At 39.7% G+C, this 20,782-nt stretch overlaps 2 protein-coding genes and 1 long non-coding RNA gene across 6 annotated transcripts; 2 read left to right on the top strand and 1 right to left on the bottom strand.

The window, feature by feature from the left end:
• The first annotated feature begins 2,191 nt into the window (after positions 1 to 2,191).
• ttll10 (tubulin tyrosine ligase-like family, member 10) lies at positions 2,192 to 11,062 on the top strand. Of its 3 annotated transcripts, XM_044038612.1 has the most exons (13): positions 2,203 to 2,561; positions 3,503 to 3,543; positions 3,635 to 3,903; positions 4,071 to 4,194; positions 4,309 to 4,427; positions 4,713 to 4,833; positions 5,576 to 5,649; positions 6,879 to 7,065; positions 7,570 to 7,741; positions 8,692 to 8,832; positions 9,726 to 9,842; positions 9,920 to 10,013; positions 10,254 to 11,062. In XM_044038612.1, the coding sequence occupies exons 1-13, from the start codon at positions 2,532 to 2,534 to the stop codon at positions 10,874 to 10,876; spliced, it is 2,112 nt and encodes a 703-aa protein (XP_043894547.1). In that variant the 5' UTR covers positions 2,203 to 2,531; the 3' UTR covers positions 10,877 to 11,062. The 3 variants fall into 3 exon arrangements, with proteins under 3 accessions (XP_043894549.1, XP_043894547.1, XP_043894548.1); XM_044038614.1 differs by lacking the exon at positions 9,920 to 10,013 and having other exon boundaries at positions 2,192 to 2,561; positions 10,254 to 10,311; XM_044038613.1 differs by lacking the exons at positions 2,203 to 2,561; positions 3,503 to 3,543 and having other exon boundaries at positions 3,832 to 3,898.
• On the bottom strand, positions 3,897 to 7,638 carry LOC122777403. The gene is made up of 3 exons (XR_006361322.1): positions 6,850 to 7,638; positions 4,756 to 4,894; positions 3,897 to 4,187 (listed from the first exon to the last, which is right to left on the bottom strand). It is a non-coding gene; the product is annotated as an uncharacterized LOC122777403 (long non-coding RNA).
• Positions 11,063 to 12,212: 1,150 nt separating the features above from the next.
• On the top strand, positions 12,213 to 20,771 carry LOC122777396. 2 transcript variants are annotated; one of them, XM_044038616.1, is made up of 11 exons: positions 12,213 to 12,810; positions 15,935 to 16,085; positions 17,153 to 17,299; positions 17,484 to 17,570; positions 17,971 to 18,061; positions 18,150 to 18,286; positions 18,353 to 18,499; positions 19,522 to 19,608; positions 19,798 to 19,873; positions 20,008 to 20,084; positions 20,285 to 20,771. In XM_044038616.1, exons 1-11 carry the CDS (start codon positions 12,716 to 12,718, stop codon positions 20,414 to 20,416), a joined length of 1,227 nt encoding a protein of 408 aa, XP_043894551.1. In that variant the 5' UTR covers positions 12,213 to 12,715; the 3' UTR covers positions 20,417 to 20,771. The 2 variants fall into 2 exon arrangements, with proteins under 2 accessions (XP_043894551.1, XP_043894552.1); XM_044038617.1 differs by having other exon boundaries at positions 12,219 to 12,810; positions 15,935 to 16,064.
• Positions 20,772 to 20,782: the final 11 nt, after the last annotated feature.

Below are 20,782 nucleotides of genomic sequence, written 5' to 3'. Positions count from 1 at the left end.
ATGGTATAACATATCAAAACTACAACACAGATATTGAAACAATGACCTTTTAATAATCATAACAAATATGTGGGGCACTGTGTGTTTTTTGTTTTGTGTCGCTTTAATTTCTTATCCAAACACTGCCAAAGTCAGCACGCACACACTGGTACTCTGAACAAGTCACTTGGACAGTGATGCAGTTAACAGTCAGACAGACAGACGTTGCTTGCATTTATAATAGGGATGTAGACCCTAGTGTAGTTCATTTTCCCATGGTGAAGTTATTCCTGGTGAAATTTATCTATCGTGCATTTGTCAGCAGTGGGATTGAATGAATGAAGACCCTGGGAACATGAAGTTACCTCCCCATCTCAACAGCCCCTTCTGCTTTACTGGTGTAATTCTATAAGGAAATCATGAATAGCAGGAGAGAGAGAGAGAGACCCTATTGATATGACCCTTTCTTTACATTGTAACTTAACTCCATTTCTTCCGCTATAACACATTGACAAGGAGAATCCCTCTAAATAATGGGTTGTGCAGGGACACCATTGCTGCAGGCTGCAACCCTGTAATTGCTGAGCACTTCCTGGTGTGGACGGCAGTTGAGACGACATGGGAATGGGAGTGTCTCCAAAAGCACACAAACCTTATTGTGTCACTGCCCCGAGACACACGCAACACACACACACACACACACACACACACGTGTTTCATTTCCAGATCATTGATTATATGAATTATATTTTTCCTCCAATAAAACAAGCAAACTTATTTAAAGAAACAAAAACTAGTTTTTGTTTTTTAGAGGGAACTGTAACATTATCATTGACAAAGCAAAGGAGGGGAAAGGTACAGTATAACACACTATTGGCCCATACTACAATATCTAGATTGATGTAGGGTTATTAACGTTTTAGTATTGAATCATTTACTCATTTACAGGTTTTCACTCATACACAAAGAGAGAGACACACACACACACACACACACGCATGCAGACACACGGACTCAGCCTCTTGGCAGATGGTGAACCATGAGGTTGACAGGGCTGTAAAACAAGCCTGTTCTCTTTGTCCACCTACGCAGCACTTTGCATAGTGTGTCTATCAGATGGCAGCGTTTTATCAAGGTGTGGTTGACACTGGCTCCACACAAAGCTCTGTTAAACAGAAATATGGGAAGCCTGTCTCTAATAACTGAGGTGCCACGGCAGCTCTCTCTCTCTCTGTCTATCTGTCTGTCTGTCTGTCTCTCTCTCATTGCTGACATTTTGCACTCAGCCACTGACAGTAAATGGGACATTTTACAGCCTTGTCTGTCGGCTAAAATAACAAAATTGTCTGGTGACTACTGCTTCCTCCTTGTGTGAAATGTGTGAAATGTGTCATAACACACGCTGTGGTGCAGTGGTGTGATAGCCGCAATATTTTTTCTGTATTTGTGCCACACAGAAAAATAGTTAAACCAAAGTCACCCGGACTAATGTACCAGATTTCATTTTGGTAACGTTGTGATGGGCCAAACATCTAGACCAATCTGAGTTGTTGTGAGTTGCACTGGCTTGGTCTCTATATAAGTACAGTTGGCGTGGTTTTGAGATGCATTCGTTGCGTATGGTTGGCAGACTGTACTGTATATCTAATTATATGGATGCATAGCTGCTCAGTCTAAGAGCCTCCCACCCCTGTCAATTATCAGGCTGGTGGGAGGAAGAAGGGAGATTATGCATAATTGCCAATGCCGACCATGGCTGTGCCTGGGTGTTTCCTCCTGAGTGGAATCACTGAGACAGAGGGTGATTAGTGGATTTGCCATGCGAGCACACAAATACTATGTTGCTCAACGGCATAGCTGCTACTGGATTTGGCACTAGACAGTATGAGTAATGAGGACGTCTGCTGTAAAGGAAAGATTCAGCCGAACGAATAAAGGTTAAAATAACATTTGTAAAAAAAACATTTGCAGGCTTTAATTTTAAATTTAAAGTTATTGCACATCTTTGGGTGTTTTGCAGTTTTCATAATAAATAATTGTGTTTGTATGGTTGTCATATTGGGTCAGATTACATTTTTTTTTAAGGTTTCTTTCTAAAATATTATTTCTTCATTGTACCTATTGTGTCAGGATACAATACCATGGAAAACTGGCAAATCAATTTTGAGTGACATTCAGCGCTCATGTTACCATAGGGTTCACACAACAAAGGCTTACGGGCAATTAATATTGAATGAAGCTAAATTTAGAGGTGGGGTGGGTGTGGGAAACATTATCTTGAGTCGTTAGTTTGTCTTGAGCTGTTGCTGTTGCTGTTGTTGTAAAATTCAGTCTACAAGTGGCAACTGTTGCTAAGGGTCCCATTACCTGAGTAACCAGCGACTGTTTACTCCGGTCTAGTAGGTTTGCAGCGCGACAGACTGAACTGCAGACAGACAGAAGTGTTTTCATTCACAGGCCCTCGGTCTGTTGGTTTGCCGTTTGTCTGGGCCGTGCAGTTGGACTACAAGGTTGAGCACACATGGTGGAAAAGAGTGGATGAGTTGATCTGGATGTTCATGTGTGTGATGCCGGCGTTGCAGGTAAAGCAGTTTGCTTCCAAATGTAGCTACAAAGACATCGTATTTCAACTCCTGTTTACTGTTGACTATAACACCACCATCTATTTGCAGATGCTACATGAGCTTCACGTGGCATCTTTTAAAATGTTTGAACTACACGTGTATGTACATACAGTCTGGAGGTTTCAGATGATGGTGCTTGTGAGCTTAGTTACAAAGAGACCATTAAGGTGGGCAGTGAAGTGTAGCTTGTCAGATTGTAAGATTGTGACATTTCACTCTGATGTCGTTGCTATGGGAACAGACCACAGCTCTGGAAACCACAAAGTTTGGATTGGTGGCACAAGAATAAATACCATTAAATAAATACCAATTTCCTTGTCAGATGACATCATATCAAATTAATCTTGAATGAGCCTCAGTGGAATTTTTTTTTTTCAAGTTTGATGCAGAAATAATGAGAAGAATGTGTTAATCAATAAGACTAGAGTCTCTAGTCTTATTGAGTAGAGTCTTCTCTGAGAAGCTGTAGTTAAGTAGAGCAAAGCATGTTAGCAACATGCTAACAGAGACACAATTCATGTTAAGCAGAACATAAAACATTAAGTGTAGCTGAGGCGGATTATAACACACTGTATCATACGTTTGTGTTATAAACCAAACATAAACCAAATTATTATAATATATGTATATATTAAATTTTAATATTAATAATATAATATTAAAATAATATTAGAGACAAACAATTCTTGAAGATTGTGTTGGATAGAAAGTTTAGCTTAATGTCCATAAAACGTTTAGATCCACACAATCAAAACATGGATGGTACAGTTATGCAGTGATATAAAGGTTCAGGATGAATCATGAGTCTGGCATTGTTAATGAAACACGTTATGTACAGTACTAATTATGAAGGCTAAATATGTTTCTCTTCTTTTTTTCTTGTCATCACCAATCTTTAGCATATTCTGACAAAATACAACCCACCTTCCTCACAGAAAAGGTCCAACTTTCCTACCATGGAGGAACATTTCGTGCCATTGCCAATAAGCTGCTATCAGCTAATGTGAGGTCATGTTATTTGAGTCCTGCAGTGAGGGCCAAGGAGAGGACACAAGGCTGGAGAAGAAACAAGATGAAGGAGTGGAGAAAGAGGAAGTGGAGGTTCCCTGCCACGACAACCAGCCCTCAGAGAGCAAAGTGCTAAAAGAGGTGTCTTTGCCACTTGGCCACAGTGTCACGCAGGGTGTGATACCAGAATGTGGACTGGAGAAGGTCCAGAGAGAGGAGATCCAGACTCTGCAAGAGAGAAAGAGGATTTCCTACATGAATGTCAACCAAGAGAGCCGAGTCCAAAGGTCAGGTGAGTGTGACTTGTGATTGTTTATGATTCAGTGATCCTTTAACACAGCATATAGCAACAATACTAATAATAATTGTATGAACAACCATATTCTGACATTTGTTGTACATGTGTTCTATGTGAATGTATGAAGGACTGCACTGATGCATCATTTCTGTATCTAACAGGTGTGTGTGTGGTGAAGCAATATCTCCGCAGGGGTGTGTTGACCAAGGACAGAGAGCGACATATAGATGAGCCGCGGGGTCCAGGACTTTTCTATTTCTTTGGTGGAGCCAATGGGGCTGAAATGTAGATATGAAAAATATGAAATAATTACTTGATCATAATATGTGAGGAATTTCTAGAGAAGATGCACATTTTGAGACAGTAAATTGATGTTAAATTCATTGATCTTTCTTGCAGAGTGAGCAGTTACCTTGAAAACAAGGGGTGGAGGAGGATTTACAACAAGCACAGGGAGGATTTCAAAATCAAATGGTGTGAAACTAAGTCACCAGTCAACTACTGCAACTTCAGAGAAGGTAGCAAGACACAATCATTTACTACACACTGTAGATGTAGCTCAGAAATGTGGTGGCTGTTTCACTCCAACTTCTCCCCTCAAACAGATGATTCAGAATCAGAATAACTGACAATAAAGTTGTTTTGTACCATACCATACCATACCGTACCATATGGTATGGTATGGTATGGTATGGTATGGTATCGTGTCCCTCTTTAGATATCTCCTTTCATTTTGCATTTGGTAGAAACAGGTGTATCGCCTCCCATTCACAGACAAAAAAATCCTCATGTGCTACTTCCAGGTGAACAGTTGATGTACCAGATTCCTAACAACAAGGTGCTCACCTCCAAGATTGGCCTCCTCAGCAGTCTGCGAGAGTACGAGCGAGTCAGCAGCAAAGTCAACCATGGCCGAGGGCTGAGGTGAAGAGGACAGCTGTGTCTCTGCTGTGTTTGTCTGCTTTTCATCTCTTATCTAGACGGGCTGTATTTATGAAAAGCAGACAGATATAACAGTTTATTATTTCTCAATCTGAAAATCTCTTAGCAACCATCTGGTACCGTGAACATAGAGCGTTGGCTCTGTGAAAAAAAAACACATATCAGCTGGTGATACTATTTATTAAACACAGTCAAACTGCATAATCAAATCACTGAATGAGGTCTCGGCTTTAAATCACAATGATATAAACCCATTCACTTGTTAATTACAAAGTAACTATGGAAGCTAATCAATGCACGCTTTAACAGTTGGAAAACCTATACTAGATAAATACAAAAATGTGTTCTTTGGCATCTTAATGTGAACAGAATTTGAAACTAAGTTTTGTTGATAGATTTTTATCAGAATTTTCAGCTAAATGTATCATTACAGACAGATATTTTGACTTGCAACCTGGAAAATGTAATTTGTGGTCGTCTTGTTTGTGATAAAGCTAATTAATCATACTTAGTAGCAATGGTACCGTATATTTTAGACCATATACAAGAAATTCAACACACTTTAAATTCTTTTTCTGTCAAAACATATTGTACTGTAGAGTTTTTGTTTTGTTTTGGACCTCCTATGCAGCCTCTGCCTTTCAATCTGTTCGAAAATAAATTCATAGTCTTGTGTCATCTAGCTAAGAATATCCACATCGGTCTTTCTCATTGTTGGTAACAGGAGGCTGAAGATGGAGGACTTCATTCCCACCACCTTCCGCATGGATGTGAAGGAGGAGAGGGATGCTTTCTTTGGTAAAGGGCCGATAACGCACCACCATTCAACACAACACTGGCTGAGTTTTGTTTGCAGGCTTCCAGTCAAACATGACCTGTCTTGCATCCAACATTAAAAGAAGAAAATGTTTGTGCTCAGCGGTGTTAAGACAACAGTTGCCTTGGTGATTGTTTCATCAAGAAGTTGGGACGCTGGAAAATAATGCACTTCACCTCCCATAAGGCATTGATAAAATCACCAGGGGAACATGCTGTTTCCATAGAAATGAGTCAGCAGAGGGCAGGGCTGAGACACAATCACAGGGAGAGAAGCTTACCAGCAACTGGGTGTAGAGTTGCTGCAGTACTCCCCACAACTCAAACACATGAAATGCTTTTTAACGTTCTAACTCAGTCAGTTAGTCAGTCAGTCTGGAGATGAACTAATTCACACAGTTCTGTATTGTTTGAAGCAGTTGAGACAAACGACGTTATAATAAGTGGTGCACAGCAAATGACAAACATGGTTATCACTAAGTAAACAGGAGGAAGGCAGACAGGTGATTTAGAGGAGGGAAAGGAAAAAGGTCATAAGAAACAGAAACTATTAAAAAGAAAAATAAAGAAAATAAACTGGCCTCAATTTTCTACTGGTGATCCTTTTAACCTGTTGTTAAAGGTGTGTGAGACCTTATTGGCAGAAATTGAATAATACTAGAAGTATGCTTGTATATGATCTATTGGTTTTTTTTCTGTAGTCTCAGAATAAGTGCTTTATATGTAACCTGGTCGCATTTAGCATTGCCATGTTTCAACAGTGGCGTTAAAGTATGTGTTTGGGTTTTCAAGCAGAAGCTCGAACTCAAACAAAGAAGAAAGACAACTTTTTTGGAGTGGAGGAGTCCTCTGTCTCACCATTAGATGTCACCAACTCTTTCTCACAGGACCTTTGGATAAAAACAATTCTGTGGTCGGGTACTTTCATTGATTATGGTGCATGGTCTTAAAAGGTTGATCGATGCTTTGTTTGTTTATTTCTAGTCTCCAACAGGTCATCAAATCAAGGGCAGCGTTTAAGTGAAATACTGAGGTAGAATAAAGTCTTTACAGAATAAAGATAATATTACCATCAACATACAACACAATTTAAAATAACAGGAACAAACATAAACACAACAGAAAAACATCTCATACACAAGGACTGCGTGTTTCAAATCTTGATTTTAGACAAATGTTTACCTGGTGTGTCTCTGTGTGACCGTAACCAGGTGTGAGATACAACGAAAGTCACATGTGGATCTGTAAACCCACGGGTCTGAACCAGGGCAGAGGGATCTTTCTGCTGAAAAGCCAGGAGGATTTAACTGCGTTCAGACTGAAGCTGCAGAACATGGAGGAAAACCAGGCCAACAGGAGGATGCAACACTGCCAACGCCAGGCTCGCATTGTCCAGCAGTGAGTGAACACACAACACTTTACAAATAAATATCATGTCACAACCATTTAAGCTTTAGTTACAAACGTGCAAATGACCAAAACTGCAACCATGACATTTGCTCCTTAGCATAAATTATAATAAAAGGATAAATGTGGTATCAACTGTAATTTTTCAAATCATTTACAAAGATATTGAGTGAATACACAGATAGACAAAGACATTCAAATACATTAAATCCATAAGAATTCAGGTTTGTAATCCAAAGATGCCAAAATGTAGAATAAACTACATTTATATGAAAAAGGTTCAACTGGAGGGTGAATTTCAAATTTAAAAAATGTAAACGGAGAAGAAGAGTATACCTGATTTAAGAATGTGCAGCGTTTTGTTCCATGAGCCAATGCACTAAGAGGAAAATAGTTCCAAAATCACAGTGAACTCGTGGCACATGTTGTCAAATACATTTGGTTTTTACTTTCTGTTGTCTTGAAGGTAAAAAAAAAAGCCCCTTTTGCCCTCAGTTACATTCAGAGCCCGCTTCTCCTGAAAGGGAAGAAGTTTGATGTCCGCTCTTACATGCTGATCGCCTGCACTGCACCGTTCATGGTCTTCTTTCACCATGGTTATGTGCGACTGACCTGTGACCTCTACGACCCTAAGTCCGACAATCTGTCTGCCCACCTGACCAATCAGGTACATCCATGCACACAAACACCTGCTCAACGTGTAGACCAAGATATTCCATGTGACCTGCATAGATTTTAGATCCAGTTATTATTGTATTATTATAATATATTATTATTATGAAAATCTGGAAGTTAAAGGGTGACACTTTACAATTCAGTCTGTAATAATATAGCAATTATTTATTATAGTAATGCCATTGTATTTCTATAGTAATCCCATAGTAATATCTATCTTCATGAATTTCAATTACCAAGCTATGACTCTGAAAATAACTTGGTGTTACTGTAATAATGTATCTTATATATATTCATATATATATATATATATATATATATATATATATATATATATATATATATATACACCATATGTTTACCTTTATTATTACAAAGCTGGAAATTGCACTAGAAATAAGGTGTAAATTGCATTAAAAATAAGATGATATGATAACTACTATATTGAGGGACGTAATAAACTGCTTTCAAAGTTTCAGAATCATGTCATTCAGCAAAAATAATTATACTGAATAAAACCAAATAAAAGTTTTTATCTAAAGATATTTTGTCACTTCCATCTTCACGGTGCTTTCCTTACTTTTTTCACTTTACATTTTAAGATTAAAAGTTTTATAAAGGTTATTAACCCTTAGAACACAGAGCAGTTTGGCTGTTTTGTTCCATCAGTTGTGTATTATTACCATGGGTGCAGCTGCAGCACAGAGCTGTGTCGCGTGAGCACTAAGGGTTAATGCAAATGTTTAATTAGTTTGTTTAGAGGGAGACTGCCAAATTAAGAATTTTATTTGACTGTTGTTACTGTGCGTATGACAATAAACATCTTGTAACTTCATATATATGCAGTGAGGTTTAATAAATCAACTGTTTGCAGAGCTACACACCATCTCTCTGTCTTTCTGACTGCTGTGTGTCTCTGGTCCCCCTGCTGTCCGTCTCCAGTACATGCAGAAGAAGAACCCTCTGTACAGTGAGCTGAAGGAGGACACTGTGTGGTCCATGGAGAACTTCAACACCTACGTCAATGAGCGGTTTCAGGTTGCTAAGGCTCTGCCCAGGGACTGGGTGCTGGGTGTCTTTGCAGTGAGTTCTGCTGCTGCTGCTGCTGCTGCTGTTGTGTGTGTGTGTGTGTGTGTGCTGTAGCTCTCAGGGACCAATTAGCATTTTAATGATGGCTGTTGCTGTGTGATTGTGGTTAAATTTGGGTGATCTCATCTTTGTCTGGGATACATCATCTTTTTACTCAAATGACATATCACTTTTTTTGTTTGGTGTTAGTTTTATATCCATATTCCATATAGTATAGCAAACATATATAATAATATAACAATACAGACCTGCTGCTGCTGTGCCACAAGGTCAAACTGAGAGTTGTTTGTGCAGAAAGACTGATGTGAGACAAAATGTTTCCTCTGTTCCCCTCTGCTGTGCTCCACATGAGCATTCACTCAGTCACTGTGGGTAAAAATGTAAACAGATTCCATGATGACATGTACATCGTGACTCTTTGCCTCGATACACTTATGAAAAAGGATAATGCACAACTTTTCAAAGTCTTAAGGGCTTGTTGTACTTGGACATAATACACTGAGCTTTAGTGTACATTGAACTGGCTTTTGTGTGTGGCATCACCTGTGTATGCCACAAAGAGAGTCTCATAAAAGGTCCGAACAAAGAGGGTCTCATAAAAGATGCCGTCCAGTTCATCCACATTTTCAGCCACTGTTGTTTACGGATACATTTTTGTCTCATATTTACCTCTTTACCAGCCAATGGAGACTTAAACACAGCTAAGTGAAAGTCCAGACAATACCTTTGGTTTACAGTTTGTTCTGCTGCCCCCAAGTGGCCAACAGAATAATGAATGCAGCGTTTACATTATCTCAACACAAAGACATTATCAAATGGATTATTCGTCTTCATTTTGAAGCAGTGGATTAGCTAACTTTCTTTTTTTTCTAAATTCCATACTTCAGAAGCGAATGCAGCGAATTATGACGCAGTGTTTCTTCGCAGTCAAATCCAAGTTAGACTGCCGACTGGGCTTCTTTGACTTGATTGGCTGCGACTTCATGGTTGATGAGGACTTCAAGGTGAGAAGTTAGTAAATAATGTCTGGATGGTTCATGTGTATTAAGGATTAATGGTGTCTTCATGTGGTTCAAAATAGGTGTGGCTGTTAGAAATGAACTGTAATCCAGCTCTGCATACAAACTGTGAGGTGCTGAAGCAGGTGATACCTCAAACTGTGGTGGAGACTCTTGGTGAGCTCTGACCTCATTGTTTTTATTTATTACATTAAACAAGCCAGAAGCTCAAATGTAGCAGATATTCATGGTTTTGAGTGTATGTGAGTCTCTTCACACTCTACACAAATGTTTGCATGACACATTTATAGTTCCTTTTTGGTCCTTTCTTATGTCAAAAGCCACAAAATAAACTGGCTGATGTGTGACGTCACACTAAACACACAAGTGCTCTTACTGTTTTGTCCTCTTTTCTAGATTTGACTCTGGAGATCTTCAACAAGTGTCGTCTCAGGCAGAGAATCTTCCCTTTGGCCAATCAGAGGGACTTTGTTCTGCTCTACAATGGAAATGTTCCTTACGATTCAGTGCTGACCTGCAACAAGAACAAAACCAGCAGTGAATTACTTGGTAAAACCACAAACAAGACACTAAAAAAGACTAAAGCCAGGAGGTGCAAGTCAGTAATTGATGTGTTTGATGATGACTGTTTGAACGTGTCAGTGAGTGGTGATGAAGCACAGATGAGTTCAAAGACTGGCCACCATCCAAACTCCTCCTCTTCAGTGCTCTTTCTAAACTCATCACCAGTGCAGAAACCCATCAACATCCAGCAGACTGTCAGGAGCAAGAGCCACAGGCCGCGGGTCCAACTACAGCTGAGCAAATGTATTGTGCATCACCATTTGAAATCTGCAGGGGACATGAAGCATCCAAAGACACGGGTCATCATGGCACTGTCATCATCTTCACAGCTGAGGAAGGGGATCTCTGTCTGTGGCTCTCTGCAGACAGGACTTCCTGTGCGTGAGGATCCTGCTGATCAGGACTTCAGAGAGGAGACAAAGAGTTTAGTGAATGAAAGAGAAGTGGAACTGTGATGAAAGTACACAAACATCTGTGGTCTAAAAATAAATCGACATGTCAGACACCTGGTACTGCATTATTCTCAAAGAAATGCCAACACAATCCATGTCTAACATGACAATAAGGAATCTATTTATCTCCTTAGTGTTGATAAGAAGTGACAAATAAGTTTGTAAATAATAAACTTCAGTTTAAATTGGGTTTTTGTTAAAGGAAACAACACTCTATGCTCCTCCCTCCCTTTCCTAAGTGCACCAGGAAGTACAGTGGCCTTTGCAAACTAACAAGGATGTTGTTTTTCATTTTTGTCTAATAAACTTCAAAATGTGATAGTGTAGTGTAGTGTAGTGTAGTGTAGTGTGGTGTAATGTAGTGTAACATAGTGTAGTGTAATGTAGTGTAACGTAGTGTAGTGTAATGTAATGTGTAACGTAGTGTATGTGTAGTGTAATGTAATGTAGTGTAGTGTAATGTAGTGTAGTGTAGTGTAGTGTAATGTAGTGTAGTAGTGTAATGTAATGTAGTGTAGTGTAATGTAGTGTAGTGTAGTGTAGTGTAGTGTAGTGTAGTGTAGTGTAATGTAGTGTAGTTTAATGTAATGTAGGTATAGTGTAGTGTAGTGTAATGTAGTATAGTGTAGTGTAGTGTAGTGTAGTGTAATGTAGTATAGTGTAGTGTAATGTAGTGAAGTGTAGTGTAGTGTAATGTAGTGTAGTTTAATGTAATGTAGTATAGTATAGTGTAGTGTAGTGTAATGTAGTATAGTGTAGTGTAGTGTAATGTAATGTAATGTAATGTAGTGTAGTGTAATGTAGTATAGTGTAGTGTAACATAGTGTAGTGTAATGTAGTGTAATGTAATATAGTGTAGTGTAATGTAGTATAGTGTAGTGTAACGTAGTGTAGTGTAATGTAGTGTAGTGTAGACTAGATCTTTAAACAAAGAAATTACATTTTCAAAACAACAGCAAGTGTCAAATCCAAAAGAATGTATCCATCGGACATGTTGCATGAAGTTGCATCACCACACAGATGCAGAACAACTCCTGCCATGTGGAAAGAGAGAAAGACTCAGACATGACTGCAAAACCTCCCACCATCTAATTCTAACCAGGAAGATCAACTCAAGGCTCCACTCTGCCGTTGTTGTGTCTTGTTGTTCTGACTGCAGCTCTTCACCTCTGTGTTTCATAACTCATAATTATCCGTCCACATCCAGGCTCTGTGCCTATAAACACAGGCGGGCATCCTTCCATCTTTCCCAACAGGAAGCTTGCTTCATCCATGTTTCTCAACAAAGAGCACCAGAGTCTGACACAGTCAACGTGAAGAGGTGTGATATTTTGATCCTGTCATTAGGACAGTCTGATTTCTCTTGTCTTTCTTTGTATGTCATCATCAGTGCGTTCCCTGTTTGAGTGTAAATTGCCAAAGTGAGGAAGCTGCTCAGCTCTGTGTAGACGGCCAACTGACAGGAAGGAAGGAACGACTTCTACCCTGCAACGTGACAAAAACTTCTTGTCACTTTTTTCTTCAGTTCTTCAGAAACGTCCTTCGATCTCGGGGCGCTATGGAAGACACAGACACAGACTACATGCTGACAAGAAGGGGGAACTAGAGCTTAACAGCACCTCCTCCCTCCTCTCCCTCTCATCCACTGCACACTGTCCTCTTTTGGACCAACCAGCCTTTGGTTTTAAGTTATCGCTTTGGTTTTAGTGTTGCGCTCTCTCTCTCTCACCTACACACACACACACACAGACACACGGTGGGGATGACTGACTGGGCAGATGGTGCTCAGTGTGTGGACTAGAAGCTGAGGCAAGGCTGAGAGGGACAGACTCCTCGTCCAAGATGGGATGCTGCAGTGTGACCCAGAGGCATACTGGAGTGGACGAGGTGGGCCCTGATGAGATCGAGCTCCTGGAACTCTCTGGAGACAACCTGGGGTAAGACACAAATACAACAAATGTGTGCAAAGCTCAAGAAAAGCGGTTCAAATAGAAAGTGCTGTCAGAAAATGTACTGTACATTGTCATGAAGTGTTACAATAGAAAAAAAGAAAGAAAACTATAAATAAATATAAATGTGACTCTTTCCTGGGCTCATTAGCATAGCTTTAGAGAGAGTATGTTTTTTGTTAGTTAAAATGTGGTTTGTGACGTGTGTGTGTGTGTGTGTGAGATATGGAGGAGGAAGCGGTGACAGCCTGAGATGAACAGAGCTTTAAACCACTGTGGTGTTCTCTGGCATGTGTTGTGTTACAGTTTGGAGCTGGAAATGTAAAACAGCCTCCTGTCTGTCTGTGGAACCTTTCACAAAGCTGCAGAGCAGTCAGTGACACCGGGAGGCTGCTTGTTTCGTTCACACACACTGACACAGGATGTGCTTTGTGAGAGAAAAGCAGCCCCAGGTTCAATGGTTCAGTGATAAACCGCTCACACGATCATGAAAACACCTGCGGAACAACAGGCGACATCCATGTGATTTCCACCCAACAGCATCAGCACAATAAGAAGACAGGCAATAATGGGCTCCTATTTAGTCAACATGAACTCGGGGACTCTGTGATGCTGCACTGATGTGATTAGCAGATTATTATAAGACAATGAAGGGGTTTAATACAGAGTCAGTGCAGGATAAATCCCCGCTTGTTCTCAGATTGGGGGATTAGCAGAAGCTAATCACAAGTGCACGTACATGCAGGTCCATATGTGTGTGTTTAATATTTTACTACTGAAAAGAATACGACTGAAGACGCACACTCACTCACACGGAGATGTACATTTGTACAGATGTGTAGTGTAGCTCTGACACTTACAGTACATGCAAAAATATATAGTTATTGTTAGTGTGCAAAAACAGATAAACAGAAAACGGGAAACAAACAATAAATACATAATAAAATAAAATAATAATAGCAATAATGATAATAATAATAACAATAAATGGCAGCTACCACTTTCCTCATTTAATATCCTGTATACATTAAAGATAATAACAGGTGTTTTTCCCTCCCAGGTTTCCTCCGACTGCTGCTAAAATCTCCCAGAAGATAAAGACCTTTTGTTTTGTTTGCTTTTGTTTTACTTTCTTTTAATTAATTTAATTTAATTCAAGTAATAACACAACTTTTATTTCACAAGGCTTAAGGCTGCTTTAAGAAGAGTGTAAAATGAGTCCAGTCATGATTCATTGTGAGGCCTGTGTGTTAAGTGTTCCACTGTGAAACAGGAAGATGTCCGTCCAAAGGAGAATTTGCTTAGAGTCACCTCACAAATGACTCAACCAGAAATCCAGTTCAATAATAGCCCTAGAATCAAAAACTAACATATTGATTTTTGCAAGAACTCCTGATTTCCCAAAATGTGTGCACTGCACTGCACTGCACTGCGGGACATACACGGTCTCTTTTCTTGTGTATGTGGAAGTCCACTGAAGCATTTGAAATTGGGAAAACTGGGACAAAGCGTGTGTTTGCAGGAGATACTGACTACGAGCTGCTGGTGGTAAAAGGTCAGCAGGTGTCTGTCTCTGCTGTGACTACTGTAAGCAGATTATGTCTGGCTGCTGCTGGGGCTGTGGGGTTGCGGGTGGGGGTCAGGACAAGTAATTAAAATCGTCCCATCGCTTTATTTTTATTTCCTTTGACGCTCACTGAGTCAGCCTGAGTCATGTGTGTCTAGACAACAGTGCCAAACACATCATGCACTTTAAAGCAACACAATGTTGTTTGTTTGTTTGTTTGTTTGTTTTAACGAGTACAATAGTACGCTCATTATTTTTATTATTACCGAAACATTAAGCAAGATATCTATAATTTGTTTGCTCTTCACTCCCTGACACGTCAATATAAACATCTGTGTGGGGTGATTAAGTCCGATCCTGGACGGCAAAACTAGATGAATAAAAAACATTTACATATGAGTCATCAGTGACTCAAACTGCCAGAGTCAACTGTTGTTGCCAGGTAAGTGTTTATGTTTGCTTTTACCAAAACAATTTCATACTTCTTCAGGAATTAACTGTGTTTTTTAGTAGAAAGTACCCGATTCAAACTGTTATTACTGCTCTATACCAGTAATAAGTTCAGTTCATTGGTAATAGTGTAGGATTTTCCTAGTAATTTGGTGGCAGTTTTTGAGTATTTAAACATTTATCACCCAATAATGTGAAACAATTTACCAGGTATTTACTATGTAAATAACTGGTGATTAGGGCACTGTAACCAAGAGTAATTCTGTTTGAGGTCACTTAAAAAAAAACATCAGAATCATCATCAAACTGCATCTGCTCTCATTGTGGTTGCTACATCACGGGCAGCACGTCCAGTAAAACATAGCCTTGCACGGTGGCAGTGTGGTTGTTAGTGCTTAGCAAGTAACTGCTGCCTCACAGCAGGAAAGTACTGGGTTTGATTCCCAGTCTGTGTGGAGTTTGCATGTTCTCTGCATGGGTTTCCTCTGGTTTCCTACCACCATCAAAACATGTTAGACACATTCAGTTAGGTTGGTCCCTAGTGGTTACGCGCTAAGTCACAGCAGCTCTGACTTCCAAATTTCGGTTCTGTAATGACAATACAAATGATTTCCTTTCCTTTTAAATTCACACTGTATTACAGAAACTGAAGCCATACTATATGTCATGTGGCGGCAGTGTTTTGTCCTCAGGAAGTACCTCCACCAAGAACGTTGTGTTATATTGTCTGTCCTTATTTTAGCAACTTCCTGTCTACAGTTTTTGATGAATCAATTTGAATTTTGTTGTGATGGCCAAGTAAGCAAGCTACTCACTGACGATGTCACTAAAAAGGATCAATTTTACTTTTAACTTGTTTATGTCTCAGCAACATCTCAAGAGCTCATGATGAATTCTGTCATGTTGTTGTAAGATGTTAATATTTATAAACAGGTAGAGCTCTGTACAGATCCAGAAAGTTTTCTGTAAAACTTAAATACATAAAACGCAGGTGACACAGTGTTTTGGGTTTAGCAGGGGTCTGTGTCTCTGAGTGATTATTTTGGTGTCTGAGAAAATGTTCTGATGTGTGTGTGTGTGTGTGTGTTGTTTCAGTGTGTGGAGTCTGGGGGAAACCAGGCTCCAGCTGTCAGTGAGGAGCAGCAGTGACGAGCAGCAGCCGCCACTGCCACATCCACCTCAACCTCCACCGCGGCAGCCTTCAGTGCGACGCCTGGAGAAAGAGGTCCCCATGTCTGTGTCTGTGGTGTGTGATGTGCAGGGCAGTGACAGTGGTAGAAACTTTAGTCAGAAACTAGATTAGACTAGAACAACCTTTCACACAACATTCTGTTTTTTTCACACACACACACACACACCCCCCAACACGTGTGGTGAGAGGTGAACAACAACAGTTTCCACTCAGTGCAGATATTTGTGTCGTGGTCAGACACACTGTGAAAACACGCAGTGTGGGAATTTCCATGACAAAACTGAGAGATGCCCTGTTTGGTATGATTCAAATTTTACAGGAAACAACGGAGGGAGGAGACACTGCCATGAGCAGAAACCTGGAGATTTGTCTATTTAAAATGTTTGAGTATGGAGCGTCTTTTAGGTCCAGTGTGAAAGATTTAGGTGAAACAATTTCACCAAATCAACTAAATGGCAGAACATGGATAAAAAATTTTGGACCACAAAATAAACAATTAAATAATAAATTGGGGCTATCGTATTGCTTTGAGGGGAAGGTTGAGGTGAACTTTACTAATAGATGTTGCTAAATCCAATACAGTTCACCTCTAACCTTTATTAATTGTGTGACTTTCTGCTCAAACACCCACAGCCACAGCTGCAGCTGAAAAACACACATTACATTACAGTGGACTGGACATAGAAGGTGGTAATAAGGTGGTAATATGTAAGAACAAAAGCTTAGAAAGCTTTGAGTGTCAAAATTTAACAACTCACCTTCCTATGATTATACAAGTCTGTCACCTTCAGCCCGGTTTGGTTCCCTCAGTTACATTTGTGCTAACATCCATCAGACCTGCACATGGTACATCCTACATTAGTTTTTAGGACTTAGCTTATACGTTTTATACAGCAGTGTGTAAATTGGTATGCTTTTTGTTGTTTGTTGCCATTTGTTTGTATTTAAAAGTCATCCTTCTAGTGAATAATCATTTAAATGGTATTATGTATGTCTTATATTGATGTCATTGGATTATTACATGCACTCGTGCTGTCTCCTTTGATCTTTAACGTTCCTTTATGGAGAAATAAAGTTATTTAAATTGAACTGAATGCGCTGATACAGTTTTGTGTCTATAGATGACGCTGTGGGGCAAGAGCAGAGACGAGCTGCACAAGAGGATTTACTCTCAGAAGCCAATCAGGAGCTGGGAGGGTCAGCCTGCACACATGTATGGAGAGGTGATCCACTCGTCCCTGGTGTCTCTCTACAACAGATACACACAGGTAACATGGAGTCAGCTGGGAATCATCATCAGGCTCCACCCACTCATCATTCACTCAAATGAACCAAAGTCCAACTCTAACATTAATGAGTCATGTTGTCTTTTACGCAGGAAGAAAAATGTGTTTAAAATGTTATTGTTTAAAATCATGCGCTACTTTACACCATGAAACTCTATTTCTGCAGGAAACCAGCGAACACTTCCTCGTGTTGTTCTCCTTTCACCTGCTGATCCTCTCTCTCGACCACACTCAACAAGACTTCATTTATGGGGTAAATTCTATTCTATTCTATTCATTTATTTATCACAATGGGTAAAAAGCCTCCAGAGCGACAGCAGATATTACAGGTACAAACATCAATAGTGTTTCCAAACCTTTTTCCAGACCTACTTTTTAAAGATTGGTGGGGTTTAGGTTAAGGAGTTAACCCTGGTTCTCTGAACGGTGAGTGAGGTAGTGAGATACTGAAGCCTAGAGTGGTCGTTTCAGAAAGCTTGAAATCTTGGTGACCTGTAAGTACAAGACAAACATGAAGGTCATGACAGGACATGTGACAGGAAGTGACAGACACAGAGCAGTTGTTCAGGAGGAAGTTGCTGCACAATGACAAGCAATAATTCTAATGAGTCCTATTTTTCTTTATTTTATCTGTGTCTCATCTCATCATGCAGGGCGTCCTTCCTCTTTCTGGACTCAACGTCCAAACCGTGTCCCTGGACCCTGACATGTCTCTGTCATCACCACACGTGTTTGAGATCAGCGGTGAGTGAGGTCGCGGAAAATCAGCCATAACATGGCATCATGTTAGAAAAGTGTGTTGTACATGACGTTGTTCTTTTCTTTCATCCAGGACCAATGGTGGATTCCAAAGTGTTTATATGTGACAGTGCTGCAGCTTTACACACGTGGGTGCAGCAAATTGAAGACAGGAGACACGAGGCAACAGCACAACCCATGAGTCCCTCTCACTGCTCTCTCTCCTATCTGGTAATAATGTTCATGTTTTAAATGCACCTCAGAAAAGCTGGAGTTCATAAATGATTTCTCCCTTAGTTACCATGCGATATGCGCTGGAAAAGAGAAGAGCTACTGAAATACTTAGTGAAAGCTCCGATATGGCAGTGGGAAGGCTCACCTGTGCAGCACATGGGTCAGCCTGAGTACATATCAGTGGTCAATGTCATCGACTCACACAGACAGGTAATCAATACTCTCTCACTCTGTAGTAATAAACTAATATAATGTTGTAATAAGAATTATGTGATTTGATTCTCCACATTTCACTACCAGTTGTATTGTTTGGTACATTTTGCAGTGCATTAAACTAAACAGATGTTCCACTCTATTTAAAGATGTGGATGAAGAGCACAGAGAGAATGAAAGCTGCTGACATGAACTAACATACATTTAATCATTTAAAAAGTAACTGAAAAGTCAGCTCTTTTTAATCTGAAAACCTGAAACACATCGCCCACATGTTCCTTTCTGTCGAAATGAGATTTTATCTCAAAACCATTGTTGAAGTGTGGATATTTATGTGGTGTGCTATAAAAACACTTCTGAAGAAATGAAGGCGTCAGCTTTCAAACTGACCTGCACTCTCATTTGTTTAGGGAAACTTAATGACGTGAAAATGCAATTTAACGTTTAATTAAATATATAAAAATGTAGACATTTATAATAGTTTATGGCAACTCTCAGCTATTTGTTAGGGTCTCTTTTACTTTTTACATGGTGACATTCAGATGTTCCTTCAGGACAAAGGTTTATTAAAGTGTCTGTTATGATTTATGATTCATCATTATATGTGTTCATTTAACCACCTTACCTTACCTTACCTTAAATTACATTACCTTACTTTACTTTACCGTACCTTACCTTATCTTACTTTACATTACCTCAATCACCTGTGTCTTGATTTGTATGTGTTCATTTATCCTACCTTACCTTACCTCAAATTACATTACCTTACTTTACTTTACGGTACCTTATCTTACCTCACTTTACCTTACCTTAACTCAGTCATCTTTGTATCGATATGTATGTATTAATTTATCCTATCTTACCTTACCTTATCTTACCTTACTTTACCTTACCTTAACTAAATCATCTGTGTATCAATCTATATGTGTTCATTTGTCCTGCCCTGCCTTACCTTGTTTATTATTGTTATTATTATTAGTATTGTTGTTATTATGATTACAGTTGACTTGTTTTCCCAGGGTTGCCAGGAAAGACTGATGGTTCTCTTCCCTCAAGATGTGCTGCTGCTGTCAGTTGACAACAATCGAGTGAATATGACATATGAGGTATAGTGTAAAATGACTCAAAACTAGACAAAAACTCCATCATCACACTATCTCCTTCACTGTGGCATAACTACGTGTCCTAGTCATTACACAGGTTTGCACATTTAGTGTCTGTGTTCATATTTTCCTCTGAAACGTCAGTAAATGACAAAAATTCAGCTTCAGTGTGTAATGTGTCCTCTCTAACAGGGCCGGCTGCCCCGACACAGCATCAGAGCAGTGGAGCGCTCAGCTTTGCCTGGACGGCTGCAGTTTGAGCTGATGGGTACAGTAAACTGCGCTTATGTGTGACATCAATACTTTGTTTTTGTGCGACAGATGAATAGAGATTTAAAATGTAGCAAAACTAACCACAGCAAGTAATGTGGTGGTCTTATATCGTCTCTGTGTTGTTTACAGGTGAGCTGGTGGAGCCACTGCAGGTCTCATGTTTGTGCTTAGACGATTATCAGAACTGGATGTTTCATTTACAGCAGGTTAGAATCTACAATATTATATCTCATATTTAAAACCATATTGTTTTTCACCACTTGGGAGCAGCAGAAACACAGAATTTGATGAATGGTGCTAAAAAGGGAGAATATACTTTGTAATGTTTGTGTTTGAAGATACTGTACATCCATGGATGCTGAGGTGTGATTTCACTTTAATTTGATTTAAATGTTGTGACCTGCAGCCTGACAGAAGCAGTCACGTCACTGTGAGTCCGGCTCCACCTCCAATCCTGCCAAAGCTGCACAGGAGCAGGAAAGAGTCCCAGGAGCCGATGATAAGTGCTGACCAATGTCACATCAACGGACGCAGCTGACTCACACTGTGCTTGGGTTTTCGCTGTAATTACAAATACAAATCTAACTGTGTAGATAGCATGTACATACATTTACATTTCACTGTGCCACACACTATGTTCACATATTCATACAATGGTGAAAATGTTCCAAAATGTGCTTGAGGTTTTTTTTTGTACCTGTGGATACCTGTGGATGATGTCTCCTCATCATAGGAGACAAAAAGACGTTTATCATTCTCCTTCACGTGGGGACAAACGGGAACAAGTCCACAGCCTGGATAAGGAGCAGCTGAAGAAATGTTAGAGCTGTAGATGTTTGACGTTGTCATAACGGTTTACTTTTTCAGAATAAACTGTTTAAGAATGTCCAGGATACTTTGTTAA

The sequence above is a fragment of the Solea senegalensis genome, linkage group LG11 (genome assembly GCF_019176455.1).
Source record: "Solea senegalensis isolate Sse05_10M linkage group LG11, IFAPA_SoseM_1, whole genome shotgun sequence".
Classification (NCBI taxonomy): Eukaryota; Metazoa; Chordata; class Actinopteri; order Pleuronectiformes; family Soleidae; genus Solea; species Solea senegalensis.
Note: the sequence above shows the minus strand (reverse complement) of the source record. Positions and strands in the feature narration are given on the sequence as shown.